Source organism: Vicia villosa, linkage group LG6 (genome assembly GCF_029867415.1).
Source record: "Vicia villosa cultivar HV-30 ecotype Madison, WI linkage group LG6, Vvil1.0, whole genome shotgun sequence".
Taxonomy (NCBI): Eukaryota; Viridiplantae; Streptophyta; class Magnoliopsida; order Fabales; family Fabaceae; genus Vicia; species Vicia villosa.
In genome coordinates, this window is record NC_081185.1 from 80,997,738 (window position 1) to 81,018,088 (window position 20,351).

General features: G+C 29.0%; 2 protein-coding genes across 2 annotated transcripts; one reads left to right on the forward strand and one right to left on the reverse strand.

Annotated features, from left to right (window-relative positions):
* Window positions 1–16,656: 16,656 nt before the first annotated feature.
* On the forward strand, window positions 16,657–17,265 carry LOC131611737 (kunitz type trypsin inhibitor 104-like). Its single transcript, XM_058883639.1, has one exon. It carries the CDS (start codon window positions 16,657–16,659, stop codon window positions 17,263–17,265), a length of 609 nt encoding a protein of 202 aa, XP_058739622.1.
* Window positions 17,266–17,673: 408 nt separating this feature from the next.
* Window positions 17,674–19,134, reverse strand: LOC131611738 (F-box/kelch-repeat protein At3g23880-like). The gene is made up of 2 exons (XM_058883640.1): window positions 18,628–19,134; window positions 17,674–18,422 (listed from the first exon to the last, which is right to left on the reverse strand). The coding sequence occupies exons 1-2, from the start codon at window positions 19,132–19,134 to the stop codon at window positions 17,757–17,759; spliced, it is 1,173 nt and encodes a 390-aa protein (XP_058739623.1). The 3' UTR covers window positions 17,674–17,756.
* Window positions 19,135–20,351: the final 1,217 nt, after the last annotated feature.

A 20,351-nucleotide genomic window follows, 5' to 3' on the forward strand; every position in this document is an offset into this window, starting at 1 on the left:
CTGCGGTAATTAAAATACTTACACCAATGTCATGTTAGAGAATAATTCAAATATTGTTAGTGTACTAATAGTGTTTAATCACGAAGTACTGTAATACATTTTTTTAAATTAGAAATCATATGAATAACAGGAAGTGGTTTATTTGATTCCTTACTATCATATAATATTAAGAACTTGTGATGTTAATAGCACTGCTCCTTGTTGAAACAAAACATAACATCTGTTTTTATGCTTATCCATTTATTATACTCACACCAAATTCATGAAAAGGTTTCATTCCATATCATGCGCATCAACAAAGATATGAGAAAATAAATATAATCGTTTTGATACAGTAAAGCAAATAATTAATGTCATTGCAAACCACTTATATATCATCAGCCCAAAATTATCATAACGTTACAGAGAGAGTGTATTTGAATTAAGGTTACTATTCATTATGCATTAACAATGCGAGTGTTCATTTCGTATTGAAAACCTTTAAAAATTCAACCAAATTATCTCTATATACATGTATAAATAATAAAAACTATTTCATGCATAACATATATTATTATCGAAAAATCATAATATCCGTAAATTTTGCTTAAATGCTAACTTAAAAAAAAAATTCAGAATCTTGATGTTATGAATTTGATCACAAAGCTTTAATTTCTATGAAAGAGAATAAAACGTACCCAAATCTATAATAAAGATTTTTGTTCTTGATTCTTGATACGAAAGCCTCGGTTGCCATTATTTGAAATACTGAATTTATGTTGTCGATTATTGTTCTTGAAACTTGTCCAATTTTCCGAAACTTTTAGTCATCTCCTTGACAGTGCTTCCTCCTCCAGCCATGATTATCAAAATAATACTTTGTTCGTTTGTTAGATATTTGGTATGATAATCCTGGATATCTTCAAGAATCGTGTTCGTTCACTTTCCGAACAAAGTATTTCGACCCTAATCTTGTCTGGGTTCACGAAATCTTTGCGGGGATAATTCTTGAAGAACAATCTGTTTCTGACAATGGAGAACAGATCAGAATGTAGAGAGGAAGTCTGTAATTTCGTTTTCCAAATCGAGACCAAAAGACTCCTTATATAGGAGACCAATAATAGTAACGAACAGACACACCTTTTCGGAAACAGTTATGTCTGTTGGAACGGGTGCAACTATTCAAACGAATCGTTATGTCCGTTGGGAACGGGTGCAACTATTCAAACGAAACGTTATGTCCGTTGGGAAAGGGTGCAACTATTTAAACGAATTGTTACGCCCCTTGGAACCCGGTTTCTATTATTCATATTCAATTACACGTTTGGCTCGACGAGCGTGCACTCCGCACTACCCTAACTCGTTTCAAACTTAACGTATAATTGCTTTGGCCTAAAGTAAATCACATTACTACCAAAATACATTGATGATACTAAAATCACCAACATATTCGTATTTAATAAATATAAAACATAAAACTACATACTAAATATTTTTTAACCATATTCATATTTATTTTATAACATAGTGATATTTTTCATGATATATTTTTTAACTATAACTCTGTTATATTTATTTGATATTAATAAAGTATGAAGATAATGTGCGACCCGTGCGAACGCACGAGTAAGATGACCACTTTCTTAATCATCATTATATTTTACTTATTTATTATTTATAGCTATATTGTGTGACCCATATGAACGTACGGGTAGGAGGCGTATTAATTATTTACTTTATTTTTTCTATTAAAATATATATGATAAAATGATAAAATGTTAACATTTATACTAATATTTGTTTTTTTTTTAAAACATGATACAATTATGATTTATACTAATATTTGTTTTTTTTTTAAAACATGATACAATTATGATTGATAAATACATAAATTCCTTATGAAAAACATATATTTTTCGACGGGCTGAAACTACTTATAAAATTATATTTAACATGAGACAATTATGATTTATGAGTACATAATTTCTTATAAAAACAAAAATTTGTTATTCTTTTTGCATTTTATATACATTTTAAACCATCACTATATTATACTAATTTACTATTTATAACGACATTGTACGAACCGTGCGAACGGTTAAATGATTTCATAATTATTTTCTTTATTTTTCTACTAAAATATACATTGTTCGACGGGCCAAAGCTACATAATTTGTATATATTTTATTTACATTTTTAACTATCACTATATTATATTTATTTACTACATAGATGACTACTTAATTATTTCATTTATTTTTTATTTACTAATTATAAAATCATATTAGTATTATTGTCAAATTCAATACAATATTCGCACAAGATATGATAATGCCCTTAATTGTAATTTAATACTAAATTGCTAACAAATTTTCAAAATAATAAATATTATACCCTACATTAGAGCCCTTAATTGTAATGGCTTTGGTATAACGCCCTTAATTGTAACGCCCTTAATTAGGGTATAATAACGCCCTTAATTGTAATTTCATACTAAATTGTTAACTAAGTTTTATTAGGCCCTTAATTATAATGGCTTTGGTATAACGTCCTTAATTATAATTTCATACTAAATTGCTAACTAAATTTTAGAATAATAAATATTATACCCTACATATTAGACTAATTCGTTATCTTAGAATGTGTTTTTAGACAATTCATTATATTAGAATGTCACATTCTAAGTTAACATTTTTGGGCTAATTTTTAAAATTTATTAAAAATTTGATCATTATAATTGATCATGCCATTAAATCTATAAAATATTAAATCAATTAAAATTACCAATTATTATTAAATGAATTAGTCTATTTTCTATCAATTTTCTATCTTCTTTTCCAATTATTTTTTATCTTTAAATTTAATTAATTATAATAAATGTATTATCAATATGTTTTATAGTTATGTAATTTTAGATTTGTAATAAATTGAAATAACTTTTGATATTAAAGAATGCAATTTTAATTTTATAATTTAAATTTGTACTATGACTTTATTTTAATTTTTTATAATATAATAAAAAATAATTATTTCATTGGAATATGAAAAAAAACTTACAACACGCTTAACTCTCATTTCCTCCACCGTCCTCATACTCTCTCTTTCTCCTCCGAAAAAAAATTCTCAATTCTCATTTTTTCCTCCATCATCATTCAACACTGCACCATCCTTCATTCTTTTTAATTTTATTTTTGAAAATACTGTTTCTCTCTACAGTTTTCCTTCATCTTCATCCCTTTCATCTTTGTTGCTTTCATTTTCTTGATGCTTTAATTTATTCGTCTATGTTGCTTTTAACCAGATAATAAGTCGATAATTTTCCTCCGTTAAGGATAATAATGATTATTAACATCATTTTGAAATATTTGTATTTAAAAAATAACATCATAGTTATTCTTATCTTTATATAATAATAATAATAGTAATAATAATAATAATAATAACAATATAACAACAACAATAATAAAAATACTTTCTATAAAAAAAATAATATTATTAATAATAATAATAATAATTTATTAGTATTGTAAATGGTGAATATTTATAAAATTTATTTTATATATTTATTACATATTAAATATTATAAACAATTCTTAATTTGGAGAAATTTGCATGTATTAAATTGATAAAAAAGATGGATAACACAATTTTCTTATGAAAAACTCAAATTTGTTATTATTTTTATTTAATTTATTTTATTATGTATTCAATATTTATAAAAAAGATGGATAAATTCATACTATATTTTTGCATATATAAATTCATAATATATAAATTTTATATTCATATGAATTTTATACTCAAAAGATATCTTTTACAATTTACTTATCACATTGCATTTTATAAAAACTTTTTCTTTTAAATTTTTCAACAATGATTATTTGTTTAAGATTTGTCAGAGATTCCTTATAAAATTTAACTGTGTTTAAATATATTTTCTATTATATGATAAAAATATATATTATCAATAGAATTAATAAATTTACAATACAGAAAATTTAAAAATTATAGGCATGCCTGACGGACCTAACCTATTATTTTACGGGCCGACAAAATATTTACTTAAATTGAACAAGTATAGAGATCATATATTAATGAATTCTGAATTACTATAGCATATAACTTCTAAATTATACACAAATTTAACAAACATAATCAAATTGTGTTATCCATCTTTTTTTGGTAGAATTATAAACAATTATAAAAATTATTGGCATGCCCGACGGGCCAAACCTTTTTTTCCACCATATATTTGGTTTAATAGCAATTAAACAATCTATCTATATCCTAACAACTACTACATAATAAATTAAATTAATATTTATATGACAATTAATATTGATTTTTTTCTGTTAATTCGTATAAATTAAAATACATTTTTTAACCATAACCATATTATATTTATTTAATATTTATACCGACTTTACGTGACCCGTGCGGGCGCACGGGTCCTTTACTAGTGAAGATTGATTTCATGATGAGCTGCTATATATAGGCCAAAATATTAAGTGTTGTCGCCACCCAAGGAGGCGATCGGGACAGCTGGATGCAACTAAAAAAATAATAGAAAAAAATAGTTAAACAAAATAATATAAAAAAATAATGGAAAATAAATAGTAAATAAAATACTAATGGAAAAAATTAATAGAAAAAAAAACAAGTAAAAAAATAATATCAAAAAATTTGAAAAAAAGTTAGGGGGGGTGTTGTCGCCAGGGGGTGGCGACAACACTTGATTTTTGAACGTGTTCGCCATTGGGCCTGACGATTTCCTTGTGGGATTAGTGTTGTCGCCACCCCCCCTGGCGACAACGTGGTATTTTTTTTAAAAAAAATATTTTGGTAATTTTTTTAAAAAACTTGTTATTTTTGAATTTTTTTTTTTTAAAAACTGGATATTCAAAAAAAAATATTCTCAATTTAACTCTCTCAAAAAATTCTTTTTAAAAATACAAAAATTCTATAGTGTAGTTATTAAAATGATTTCTTTCATGAAGTCACTGATCGATCAGAATTATACTCTAAACTTAAAATGTCCTATAGGACTGTATCATTTATGTCACTTACTGTAGTAACTTTTTAGTTATGAATATTGCAATTAAGTCCCTAACATATTAATATTATTTTTAAATTTTTATGTTTTAAATGAAAATCAATTAAAATAAAATTAATCATAACAACTTTAAGTTAATCTTCCTCCTTCTAATTTTTCTCTCCACTTCTCTCCTCCACGGATTTCTCTCTATCTCTCTTATATTTCATCTCTCTTATTTAATTTAGGGTTAATACCACTTTACCCCCTGCCATATAGGTGTGTTTTGCTTTACCCCCTCTAAAAAAAAACTTATTGGACAAACCTTGTCAAATAAAGATTCCATCAAATTCGACCCTGATCAATTATTTTGGCCAAGTTTCTTAGAATCTTGCCTACGTGGCATTTTTGGTAGTGCTGACTGTACAACATATAAGTGATGTGGCATAGTCAGCACTGCCATGTGGAAATTATTATATTTTTTTAAATATTTTATTTTTTTTAAAATTTTTAAATTTTTTTTTTTATTATTTAAAAAAAAAAAATTTTTTTTTACGTTTTTAAAAAATATTTGACAATACCCGCGGATTTATCTAAGAATTTGACAATACCTGCGGGTTTACCTACGGATTTAAAAATGCCTGCGGATTTACCTACTGATTTGACAATACATGCGGATTTACCTACGGATTTGACAATACATGCGGATTTACCTGCGGATTTACTTATAGATTTACCTACGGATTTAAAAATACCTGGGGATTTACCTCTAAAATACGTGCGGATTTACCTACGAATTTAAAAATACCTGCGGATTTACCTACGGATTTGAAAATACCTACGGATTTACCTATGGATTTACTTGCGGATTTACCTATGGATTTACTTGCGGATTTACCTACGGATTTAAAATTACCTGCGGATTTACCTTTAAAAATACCTGCGAATTTGACAATACCTACGGATTTAAAAATACCTGCGGATTTACCTACGGATTTAAAAATGTGTGCGGATTTACCTACGGATTTGACAATACCTCGGATTTATATATAATAAAAATAAATTTTAAAAATAATTAAAAAAAACAATAAAAAAACTTTGGAAATAATAATTAAAAAAAAATTGGACAATTTTTTTTTTAAAAATTAGAAAAAAATAATAAAAATAATAATTTTGAAAAAAAAAACAAAATTCCACGTGCAAATTAAAAATAAATAAAAAATAAAAAAATACCACATGTGCATGCCACGTATGCAGATTCTCTTGGAATTTTGATCCAGCGTCAAATTTTTTGGAATCTTTATTTGGCAAGGTCTGTCCAATAAGTTTTTTTTAGAGGGGGGTAAAGCAAAACGCGCATATATGACAGGGGGATAAAGTGGTATTAACCCTTTAATTTATAATTTTTTATTAATCATCTATTTTATTTTATACTTACTTAAGTGAAGGAGAAGGAAGGGGGGGAGGAGAGGATCCAAACTACTACATCAACATCATATTCATCTTCACTAACTAACATGAAGTCCTAATTATGTTTTCGTCCCCACTTTTGAAAAACCTGAAACTATTTATCGTGTTCGTCCGTCATTTTTTGAACATCGCAAAGTTATTCATCCTTCTCATTTTCTGTTTCATATTCTTTGCCAACACTGCAGACGAACATCAACACAACATTCATCATTTGAAATTAATGATTAAGATTAGCTGATTTCAAATAAATTATAAATGGAAGTGTTAAATTCGATTTCAAATTAGGAATTAGGGTTTTTGCCTGAATTTTTTTATTTACATGGATTTGATATTTGATGATTTCGAATTTTCAAATTTGGTGGTTACCTTTGAATCAGGTCCCTTTATTTAATTAAGAAATAAGGAATTGAGATTGATGTTGAGTTTTGTTGTGTTAAAAATTGAGATAATTCATATCATGTGTTAAATTTGATTTAGATTTTATGAACTAAGGTCTACGCTTGATTTGAATAGGAAATTAGGTACTGTGATTTATGTTGGGTTTTGGTGTGTTAACAAATGTGTTAGTTCAGGTTTACCATGGAAAACTACGACCATTATGGTTCCAACAACGTTCTTTGTCGTGTTACTAATACATCTGATGGTGAATCGGACTATGCTCAGGATAACAACAATTCGGTGTCCAATGCGTTTCAAAGTTCAGATGATGGTGGTGGCAATGTTAATAATCACAACAAAGATTTTGTTGAATTAGATGCAACTCTAGGTGATAGAAAGGGGAATATAAATTCGCTTACTGCTGATGAAATTTGTGCTATGGGATTCGATATAGTTGTTAAACATTTGTCGAGCAGAAGTAGTAGAAGGTGTAGAACTCCTTTGTGTTGGTATAAATTTGGAGAAAGTGTTGTGGTTGGACCCGAGTTAGTTCAACAGACTATGGATAAGTTTAAGATGATACAAGAGAAGATGAAGGCTTCCCAGAGTCGTCAAAAGAGTAACCATGATAAGAGGAGGAAAGCACTTGAGTTCGAGAAGGATGAACATGTGTTTCTTCGAGTTACGCCGATAACGGGTGTTGGTAGGGATTTGAAATCGCGTAAGTTGACGCCGCGTTTTATTGATCCTTATTAGATTTCCGAGAGGATAGGTGAAATGGCATATCAGATTGTATTGCCATATTTGCTTTCTAATTTGCATGACCTGTTCCATGTATCTCAATTGAGGAGGTACATTGCGGATCCATCGCATGCTGTTCAATTAGATGATGTTCAAGTAAGAGATAATTTAACGGTTGATACATCACCTATGCGAATTGAGGATCGAGAGGTGAAGAAGCTTCGTGATAAGGAAATTGCTTTGGTGAAAGTAATTTGTGAAGGAGTGGCCGATGGAAACATTACTTGGGAACTCAAGGATAAGATGAAGGACTCATATCCTTAGTTGTTCATTTTAGGTAATTTTCGAGAACGAAAATCTTTTAAATGGGGGAGAGTTGTAACATCCCAATTTTATTAGCTATTTTATTAATTAGTTTATTTGGTGTTTTTATTAATTGTTTGTTTTATTTAATTATTATTTGGTATGATAATGTGACATCCCTTGCGTTGTTTGTGAAATTTGTATACTCTGATTTTAATATAATTGTTGGGTAGATTTGGGGTGTTACATTAGTGGTATCAGAGCAGGTCGGTCTGTTCGGCCAGTGTTGTCTAATGTTGTTTATTCCTCTGTACGCGACAAGTGTGTGAAACACTGTCGGTACTTGATTGCTTTCTAGTTGCTTGATGCAGGTGTGGGTTTGAAGCTAAGTGGGGGAGAAGCAGTGCTTCTCGGATATATTCAATTGTAAGATGTTGGTGTGCTGCAGTTAGCGACAGTGCAAGTAATGTTGAAGCTTTGTTGTTTCATGAATTCGAAGGTGTCATGAATTTAAGATTTTGGTTGTCGAACAAGTTGGAGTGTCTTGGAAAAAGGATAATTGTTATAATATGGAGTTTAGGAAGTTATTATATTCAGTGTTGTTAATGGACTAAGAAGTTGTTTTTGAGTAGCTACTGTGTAAGCTATTGACGAAGGAACAATGAGTAAGTAACGAATTGTTTAAGATCTTGTTTTGGATTATTAGTAAGTAATTGTAAGAGTTGTTGAAGTTGTTGGAAATGAGAAGAATAGGATTTCAAGGATAAGAAGTGTTGAAGAAATCATAAAGGAATTTTGGTTGGATATTATCACAGGATATGTAGCAGTATGTAGCTGCAAGACGTTGGTGTTAGCGTGTTCGGATGATTTTGGAAATTGTTGAAGTATGGTACTTTTAATAAGTATAAGTTTAGAGGAACCCTGTTGTAGTTATGCAATGATGGTTATACTCCATTATGATTGTCAGATATCTATTGACAAATTGAGGACTTGATCACCCTTAATCTCTTGTTAATAATATACGGAATTGTATTGAATGTTATGTACTTATCTTGATATCTTAATGATGTTCAAAGTGATGGATCCTAAAGAAATTCTGAAACTTGGTTGAAGCTTGCGAACAGTATAAGTTGATAGGAACTTTGATAAGGACGGTGAATTAAGATGGGTGATCAGTGTGGCGCAGCCGAAGCGGGATGTGACGTTGAGAGTGGTTGTGTTGCATAGATTTTCGAGGACGAAAATATTCTAAGTGGGGGAGAGTTGTAACACCCCAAATTTAATTAATTAAGTTAATAAAATTATTGAAGGGTTTAATTATTGGATTTATAAGAAGTGTGAAAATGCATCGGAGTAATTGGATTCGTCAATTTTTGTTTTAGAAGGCTAATTGGATTGATATGTCGATCAGAATTATTAAGTTAAAAGTTGGATTAGTTAGTCGGCTAATCGGAGAATTAATAAAATTGATTATGTTGGAGGAAATAATATTAGTAATAATATTATTTAATTTGGTTTAGTTGTGGTGTGATATATATATAGCAGTGTGGAGGTGTACGATTAACAGACCCATTAAGAAATAATAGTAACTATAATATTATTATTTAATTTATTGGATTAAAAGGAGAATATATGGAATTAGGTTTATGTGGAAATAAGGTTTTGCCTTTTGGGAGAATAGATCGTGGTTATTATGAATTTAGTTGTGGAATAGTTAGTTATAAAGTTGATGTTGTGAAGTTATAGTTGTGCTAAAAATTTGTTAGTTGAATATTAATAATTATAAGTTTTTTTTCTAGTTGAATAAAGTATGATTTTATGATTCCCCAGCGTGGTATTAAGAGTTGATTTAATTTGAAAAAAAGTATATGTTGTATTATAAGTTAAAATGTGACATCCCTTGCGTTGTTTGTGAAAATTTGAATACTCTGATTTTAATATAATTGTTGGGTAGATTAGATTAATTCTTTATCTTATTATTAAGTTTTTTCTTCTCTATGAATCAGTTAACTTGGGACTTAACACTAACATTGAAGCTTTTCTTTCAAAAAAATATAAGTCTTAAACATCCCTTGATTTTAATGTTGCATTCTTAATCAAAATTTTCTTTAAACCACAAATATCTAATCAAGTAGAAAGTTTTTCTTAATCCTGTTCATATTAAGATTTTACTTTTTCATAAATATTAAATTTTGATTTAAATGAAAATTTGGAGTAAAATGTTTCAAAGGGTATGTTTGGTTCAATCGGGGAGAGGAGACGAGAGCAAATTGTATCAAGGGGAGGGGAGATGAGGGGAAAGGAAGAGAGATTTTAATTACATATATGTTTGATTCAAAAAATATTTGGTTCAAATTATTATTGTTTTCAGGATTATAGGTTTTTATAATGTGGCAATAAGTTTTTGTAACAGGATCCAAGTGTTCTTGGAGCTTTATTTGAAGATAAGGTAACTTTATTCTGATTTCAATTCATAGTGCTATTAATCCACCATATATTGTATTCATTATGGAGACCTCGTCAATATAGTTTTTCTTCCTTTTCGGTGGTTGAAGCAACTGAATTACTATCGATTCTACCATCGATTCAAATTTTCTATTCAAAAGGTATAGTTTTTTTTTTATTCTTCTCATAATTGGTAATAGATATGTTTTCAATTAATGTATTTGTTTTCATTTCTAAAATTGGAATCTTGAAGTCACATCTTCTCAAATTTTCAATTTGATATATGTTCTTTATATATGTCGTTTTCATTTAAGATTTTTTTTTATTCTTCTCAAATTTCCAATTTTATTTACAAACTATTCATTTAGGTTTATACTATATATATATATATCTACCATTACAATAAATTTACGTTATAATAATTGTATTTCTTTTTAGAAATTTATGTTATTTAGTAGTATTATTTAACTTCTAATTATTCAAATTCTTCAAATATTATGATTGTCAATTCAAATATATTCATATTATTATTATGATATGTTTTTGTCTCACATTTTCTACTTTATATTTTTTACCGGTGGTATTAATCGTCTTTGATCCTTCGTCAAGATATAAAGTTATAACGGAGTAGTCACGAGATAAATATTTAAATAGTTATAAAGTATTTAATTATGTAAGTTTTATACTTTTTAACAATTGAAACAAATGTGTGAGATATTGATTAAATATTATTTTTGGTTTCTTTTATATATTTTTTATTATGAAATTATTTGCTCATGAATTACGTATATGATTGTGAGACTAAAATGTATACGATAACAATGAAATTGACTCCTGAAATATTTTTTCAAGTTCATTTAAACCATTGGAATCTTTTAATGATTACACTATGGATTTTTTTAATTCATATATCAAATTTCTATACTCATGTTGTCATTATATCAGAGATTTGCATTCTAATAATTACCAGTTACCTACTACTAATTAATTATTTATTAGTAATAATTACAATAATATACTAAATCTAATTTATCCTTAACTTTTTGGTTTTTCAGATTTCAAAATCATGGTGTGTATATATCGTTGTTTTGTTCCGCCGATTTGGGAGAAAACAATAAGATTAAGGAACAAGTTGAACTAATTTTGAAATAAGTGTTATTTATTCCAATTTAAAACCATTATATTATTTATTCTAAGTTAAATTGAATGCGGAACAAGGGAATGAACTAAAATAACAATCTCAATAAATTAATGATAATTTTTTCTAAGTTAAATTGAATACCGAATAGTGAAGAACTAAAATAACAATCACAATAAGTTAATGATAATTTTTTTTTATAAAAAATACAAAAATATTACATTCTTTCATGAATATTTTTAAAACTTATAATCTTCACTTTATTTTCATTATATATATATGGTCATTATTATAAATAATCATTATGAGATTTTATATATATATATATATATATATATATATATATATATATATATATATATATATATATATATATATATATAGGACAACTCAAGTGAGAACACTTGGTTATTATGAGAAATGAGAACAGTGAATCACGACTATTTAATTTTGATTTATTGATTTTAATGAACTGGATTGGTTTCTCTTTCTAGGTTGATTTAAAATAACTATTAAGGATCACAGAAAGAAAAACCAATCTAATCCATTAAAATCAACAAATTTAAAATTTAATGGTCGTGATTTATTGTTCTCATTTCTCATAATAACCAAGTGTTCTCAGATAAGATTAAGATGATTCAAGAGAAGATGAAGGCTTCTCAGAGTCGTCAAAAGAGTAACCATGATAAGAGGAGGAAAGCACTTGAGTTCGAGAAGGATGAACATGTGTTTCTTCGAGTTACGCCGATAACGGGTGTTGGTAGGGATTTGAAATCGCGTAAGTTGACGCCGCGTTTTATTAATCCTTATTAGATTTCCGAGGGGATAGGTGAAATGGCATATCAGATTGTATTGCCATATTTGCTTTAAAATTTTCATGACCTGTTCCATGTATCTCAATTGAGGAGGTACATTGCGGATCCATCGCATGCTGTTCAATTAGATGATGTTCAAGTAAGAGATGATTTAACGGTTGATACATCACCTATGCGAATTGAGGATCGAGAGGTGAAGAAGCTTCGTGATAAGGAAATTGCTTTGGTGAAAGTAATTTGTGAAGGAGTGGCCGATGGAAACATTACTTGGGAACTCGAGGATAAGATGAAGGACTCATATCCTTAGTTGTTCATTTTAGGTAATTTTCGAGGACGAAAATCTTTTAAATGGGGGAGAGTTGTAACATCCCAATTTTATTAGCTATTTTATTAATTAGTTTATTTGGTGTTTTTATTAATTGTTTGTTTTATTTAATTATTATTTGGTATGATAATGTGACATCCCTTGCGTTGTTTGTGAAATTTGTATACTCTGATTTTAATATAATTGTTGGGTAGATTTGGGGTGTTACATTAGTGGTATCAGAGCAGGTCGGTCTGTCCGGCCAGTGTTGTCTAATGTTGTTTATTCCTCTGTACGCGACAAGTGTGTGAAACACTGTCGGTACTTGATTGCTTTCTAGTTGCTTGATGCAAGTGTGGGTTTGAAGCTAAGTGGGGGAGAAGCAGTGCTTCTCGGATATATTCAATTGTAAGATGTTGGTGTTCTGCAGTTAGCGACAGTGCAAGTAATGTTGAAGCTTTGTTGTTTCATGAATTCGAAGGTGTCATGAATTTAAGATTTTGGTTGTCGAACAAGTTGGAGTGTCTTGGAAAAAGGATAATTGTTATAATATGGAGTTTAGGAAGTTATTATATTCAGTGTTGTTAATGGACTAAGAAGTTGTTTTTGAGTAGCTACTGTGTAAGCTATTGACGAAGGAACAATGAGTAAGTGACGAATTGTTTAAGATCTTGTTTTGGATTATTAGTAAGTAATTGTAAGAGTTGTTGAAGTTGTTGGAAATGAGAAGAATAGGATTTCAAGGATTAGAAGGGTTGAAGAAATCATAAAGGAATTTTGGTTGGATATTATCACAGGATATGTAGTAGTATGTAGCTGCAAGACGTTGGTGTTAGCGTGTTCGGATGATTTTGGAAATTGTTGAAGTATGATACTTTTAGTAAGCATAAGTTTAGAGGAACCTTGTTGTAGTTATGCAATGATGGTTATACTCCATTATGATTGTCAGATATCTATTGACAAATTGAGGACTTGATCACCCTTAATCTCTTGTTAATAGTATACGGAATTGTATTGAATGTTATGTACGTATATTGATATCTTAATGATGTTCAAAGTGATGGATCCTAAAGAAAGCCTGAAACTTGGTTGAAGCTTGCGAACCGTATAAGTTGATCGGAACTTTGATAAGGACGGTGAATTAAGATGGGTGATCAGAGTGGCGCAGCTGAAGCGGGATGTGACGTTGAGACTGGTTGTGTTGCATAGATTTTTGAGGACGAAAATATTCTAAGTGGGGGAGAGTTGTAACGCCCCAAATTTAATTAATTAAGTTAATTAAATTATTTAAGGGTTTAATTATTGGATTTAGAATAAGTGTGAAAATGCATCGGAGTAATTGGATTCGTCGATTTTTATTTTAAAAGGCTAATTGGATTGATATGTCGATCGAAATTATTAAGTTAAAATTTGGATTAGTTAGTCGGTTAATCGGAGAATTAATAAAATTGATTATGTTGGAGGAAATAATATTAGTAATAATATTATTTAATTTGGTTTAGTTGTGGTGTGATATATAGCAGTGTGGAGGTGTACGAATAACAGGCCCATTAAGAAATAATAGTAACTATAATATTATTATTTAATTTATTGGATTAAAAGGAGAATATATGGAATTAGGTTTATGTGGAAATAAGGTTTTGACTTTTGGGAGAATAAATCGTGGTTATTATGAATTTAGTTGTGGAATAGTTAGTTATAAAGTTGATGTTGTGAAGTTATAGTTGTGCTAAAAATTTGTTAGTTGAATATTAATAATTATAAGTTTTTTTTTCTAGTTGAATAATGTATGATTTTATGTTTCCCCAACGTGGTATTAAGAGTTGATTTAATTTGAAGAAAAGTATATGTTGTATTCTAAGTTGAAATGTGATATCCCTTGCGTTGTTTGTGAAAATTTGAATACTCTGATTTTAATATAATTGTTGGGTAGATTTGATTAATTCTTTATCTTATTATTAAGTTTTTTCTTCTCTATGAATCAGTTAACTTGGGACTTAACACTAACATTGAAGCTTTTCTTCCAAAAAAAATATAAGTCTTAAATATCCCTTGATTTTAATGTTGCATTCTTAATCAAAATTTTCTTTAAACCACAAATATCTAATCAAGTAGAAAGTTTTTCTTAATCCTGTTTATATTAAGATTTTACTTTTTCATAAATCTTAAATTTTGATTTAAATGCAAATTTGGAGTAAAATGTTTCAAAGGGTATGTTTGGTTCAATCGGGGAGAGGGGAAGGGAGGGAATTTTATCAAGGGGAGGGGAGATGAGGGGAAGGGAGGGGAGAGATTTTAATTACATATATATTTGGTTCAGAAAATATTTGGTTCAAAATATTATTGTTTTCAGAATTATAGGCTTTTATAACATAGCAATAAGTTTTTGTAACAGGATCCAAGTGTTCTTGGAGCTTTATTTGAAGTTAAGGTAACTTTATTCTGATTTCAATTCATAGTTTACCTTTCTATTAATCCACCATATATTGTATTCATTATGGAGACCCCATCAATATAATTTTTCATTAATCTAATGGTTTTAATTGTTCATTTAATCTAGTTATTTTTGGAAATATTTTTCTATATAAAGTTTTAATTAAAACCGTTGGATTAATGATAATCAATGGTTATGATTTGGAGTAAGTGTTGAACACTTACATATATATATATATATATATATATATATATATATATATATATATATATATATATATATATATATATATATAGAGAGAGAGAGGAGGGTTATATTGACTTCAAGAGTAAGTTATAATAACTTATTCCACATCTTGACCATTAATTCTTTTCAATCTAATGGTTAAAAATAATAAGGAATAGTTTTCTCTTTTCACATTTAATGACTTATTATTTTTAATCTAATTAAAGAATTAATGGTCAAGATGTAGAGTAAGTTATTATAACTTACTCTTGGAGTCAATATAACTCTCCTCATATATATATATATATATATATATATATATATATATATATATATAATAATTATAATTAAATATAATTATATCTATAAAAATATATAATTTATTTTTTTATGTTGTTTTTAAAAATATATATAATATAATAATTATAATTAAATATACTATTAAATTATAATAAAGGATATCAAAATTTTCAATTATCAAAAAATATTAGTTATGATAAAAATTTTATACTAAAAAAATTGCTACTAATATTCGTTTTTTTTATAAAAAAAAACATGATACAATTATGATGATAAAGACATAAATTTCTTATGAATAATATAAATTTTTCAACGGGCCAAAATTACTTATAAAATTATATTTAACATCAGTCAATTATGACAATTATTTTTCTACTAAAGTTTATATTTTTTACTAGATTAAATTAATATTTATATAACAATTATAATTTCAAGTTTTCTTTTTAATTTGCGTATCTTTTATATATATATATATATATATATATATATATATATATATATATATATATATATATATATATATATATATTTATTAATCATCGTTATGTATTTATTTATTATTTATATCGACATTGCGTGACCGTACGTTCATTAATTTATAACCACAAAATTGATTTTGCTTGGCCGAAGCAAACTTTAGCTTAAAATATATAGTGCTTATAGAGTAGAATTGGTATGTAACGGCATAAAATTCACAACACAATTAAAATTGGAATCTCAAATTTAACCAAATGTACAAACAAATGAGTGTGTTGACAAAATAGACAAAAGTGTTTTAGCGTTCTTGTAGAATTTGGTTTTTGTACGTAACTAGGAATAAATTCAGCACTTCCACCCTATCAAAATCCTGCGATCAAAACAAAGCAACATATAATGCTTACTTTGATTATTTAATTTGTCCGGTAGGAGTTACAGAGCAAGTTTACAATATGAAAATTCATGTAAATTATTTTATTGTACTTTTGTTTACTCATGAATCATTCTATTCGCTGCATGGTATCACGATTAGTCCTATAAATACTTTGCCTACCAATCAACAGCAAACACACAAAAAGTCTAAGTCGTCTCGTGAGCCAGTAAGATTAATCCATAATGTCAACTAGATTCCTCACTGTATTCATCCTTGCTCATGTGTGGCTTTTGATGGAAACAACATCAATAGTTCAAATTGCGATAGACACAAGTGGCGACGCAGTTGAGGACGACGAGGAATACTTCATCAGGCCTGCTATCACAGGCAACGGAGGAGGTCCTATATTGATCACAGGAAATGCGCCGTGCCCTCTGCAAGTTGGTCTTGTCAACACTGACTTGGCAAATGGTTTGCGGGTGGTATTCACACCTTTTGTCACCCGTCATGATGAGGACGATGTGCTTCTTGACAGAGACTTGAGAGTATCATTTGTAGCTTCCTCAAGTTGCGCGCAGTCCACGGAATGGAGAGTGGGTGAGAAAGATGCTACGAGCGGAAGGAGGCTTATTATAACCGGAAGGGATGACAGTACAGCTGGAGCATACGGTAACTTCTTTAGGATTGTGCCAACACAAACTAGCAGTATCTATAACATCCAATGGTGCCCTACAGAGGTATGCTCCGCTTGTAAGTTTGAATGTGGGACTGTTGGTGTTATTCGTGAAAATGGAAAGATTCTGTTGGGACTCGATGGGGGTGCACTCCCTATTGTGTTTCAAAAAGAATAATTATTTGTAGGATGGTGAAGTTTATTTATGTGGTGTGGTGTGTTTATGTATATACTCTTGCTTTTCAATAAATATTGAACATGTAGTTCATTTTAATTAACATCATGAAAGAAGGAAAGGGTTACAAGTTACAACTTAGATGTATTATAACTTGGAATAAAGGGTTATTTGAGTATGTATACTTTCTTTACTAAGAATAAATCCAATGTATTTTATTTATAGTCACTTTGTAATGATAGTCCTATTTTAAATCAGACACAGCGTGTGTGCTGTAGAAAACTAACTCATAATAGTAATAATAGAAAATTAAAATATCTTCATCCAATCCAAACACTTTGATTCATTAAGTAATTAAAATATCTTTGCCCAACAAAATAGTTTTACTAGCTAAGGAAAACACAATTAAGAAACCATCAGTAGTTATTATTACAACACTTGAATAATCCAACACAAACTATAAAAAAAAAACGAGCAGTTTGCTGCATAGGAGCTTAATGTGGATGAGGCCGAGGCAAAACCAAGCTCTTCATATGTTCATAGGCATACCAAACTTGATTGTTAGGAAGTACAATATGTTCAACTCTACCATCTCTTGGATGATACATAATAACTTCATGCCAAGCTAGTGGGCAGGCCAGCATCAGGACATCTCCATTTTCCGACAGACACACCGGCAACAGACGCAAATCAGGCACAAAATCCCATTGAATCTGCTCATAGCGAAGATTCACCAACCGAGTCCAAGACTCTTGAACTCCAAACTCTCTCATTTCCCACAAAACAAAATGAGTATTCATGTGGTTATAATAAAGGCACAGGCAACCCCTTAAAACAGAAAGAGCTGGTTCTGGTTCATCTTGGGGCTTTACACCAATACTGTTAGGCAGCAAAATATACTTACATGTTTCGTTGCGCAGATCAAGCGAAAAGATCACTAACTGTTCGATGGTAACATCTTTCCATTCATACTCATGATAGGTTAAGTTGTTAAGCGCTAACCAGTTAACACTACCATTAACAAATCGTCCGATGGGAGTTCTAATTAGTAGAGTTGGAAAATTAGGGCAAGCGAGAGTCTTTCTCCAGCAACTATCGCCCATGCAATGAACTCTCCCCTCCCATTTCTGCACTGTATAATCCCATAACACAGCCACCACCTTGCATGGAGTAAATACAAAAATGCATGTGGTTAAACTAAAGAATGGTGTCACTTTTTAAACCAATACACAAAATCAGACAACATATATTTGAAAGAGCCTTTAATCATTTGAGATGAAATGGACAACTTTATTATGTTAGGTATGAACTATGAAATGCAATTGTGCAACTAAGTAACACAATCAAAATTGAAATTTGACTGACCTTGTATGTGTCTCCTGAATCATCATAGCCAAATCCAAGGTGCACCCAGTGATTAGGATGCATGAAAGACAAAGTTGGTGAGTTTCTGGATATTAATTGTAAACTAGGGTTCCATAACCAACTATAAATTTCGTTGTTTTCATAATGCATTGATTTATCACCAATGAAACAGACCAAGCCGTTGGCAGAGCCTATTGCATAAAAATTATTGACTGTGAAACGGTAACACTTGTCTTCGTTGACGACAGTGGAGGCAGGGTATTCGAGTAAACGACGCACTGACTGCGGAGCTACCACCCAAGTTTCAGACTCCTCTACACCATCGAGTAAGGTAAGTAGGGTGTGTGTGTGTTTGGGTGATCTTTCAAGATGAAGTTTAGCGAATCTTGGATCAAAGATGAGCGAATTCCAGTGTTTGCAAACGCATGTGAATCTCACGAGAAGTTTCACCGGAAGACATGAAAGAATTTCCTCGATAAGTTCAGGAGGGAGAATAGGAAGAGACATGATAAGAGACCTGTATTGCACGCAAAACCCTCGGAAATTTCTTAAGTTCACTTTAACACTCCATTTTACCTATTTCTCTCGACGCAAAACTTTTTTTTCTCATTTCTCTTTTTTTTTTTTGGCGTTAACCGACCGGTATCCGCGGGGGAAAGGGGCCCCACGTGACTAATCCGGACCCGGGCTCGGAGGCGACGGCACCGTGGCCCCAGGGCGTTTTTGACTCCAGCCGAGATCGAACCCGGGTACTAGCCGGTTCCGTCCCTTTATGAAGAAAACTCATTTGCCAACTGAGCCAACCCTTTGAGGTTTTTCTCATTTCTCTTTTATTTAACACACACTCTCTCTCATAAACTCTCCATATTTATTTACTATTAATTAACTAGTAGTTAGACCCGTGCGAAGTACGGGTTAAATATTTTTTAATTAAAAAAAATGTTTTAAAAACATTTATAATTTAAAAATTTTATTTAAAGTAAGATTACTATTGCATATATAAAATGTCATTGTTATTAATAGTATACATAAAAAATTTAATTTAACTAATTTTTTTTATAAATTATAAAATAAATTAGACATTTCTAATTTATTAATAATTTATGTAAGTTTTAAAAAAAATTAACTGTGTTAAATAAAAAGAGAATCAATCAAGATGACATCCAAATTAAAAACATATATTTGTAATAATTATTATAATAAAGTTTCTCTTTTTTATTAAAAATAAATTGTAATAATGATAAATTTTCAAAAGCAATAAATGAGATGATAAATTAATTAAAACTACTATAAATAAATAAAAAGTACAAAATAAATTCTTAAATTTATTATATATATATTTAATATCAATATAAGTAATATATGTCATAATTAAAAAAAATGAAATATATTCTATATATTATAAACTTATGTTTTTTTTTTGTTAATTGTAGAAAATAGTTTTTTTAATCAAAAAAAATTTACTAATTTAATAGTTTTTAAATAAAAAATAATTTAATAATTATTTATTATTAATTTAGTTGTATTGAATTAGATCCTTCCATTTATACAATGTATTCGGTATATAATTCAATAATAACTTTATATTGCTGCTTCCACTAAATTAATGTTTTTTTTAATAAATTATAGTGATCTCATGGTATGTATTAATTATGACCTTCATAATAATTTTCATAAACGACTTTGTAAAAATCAAATGTTGAATATAACCCAACATATAGCTA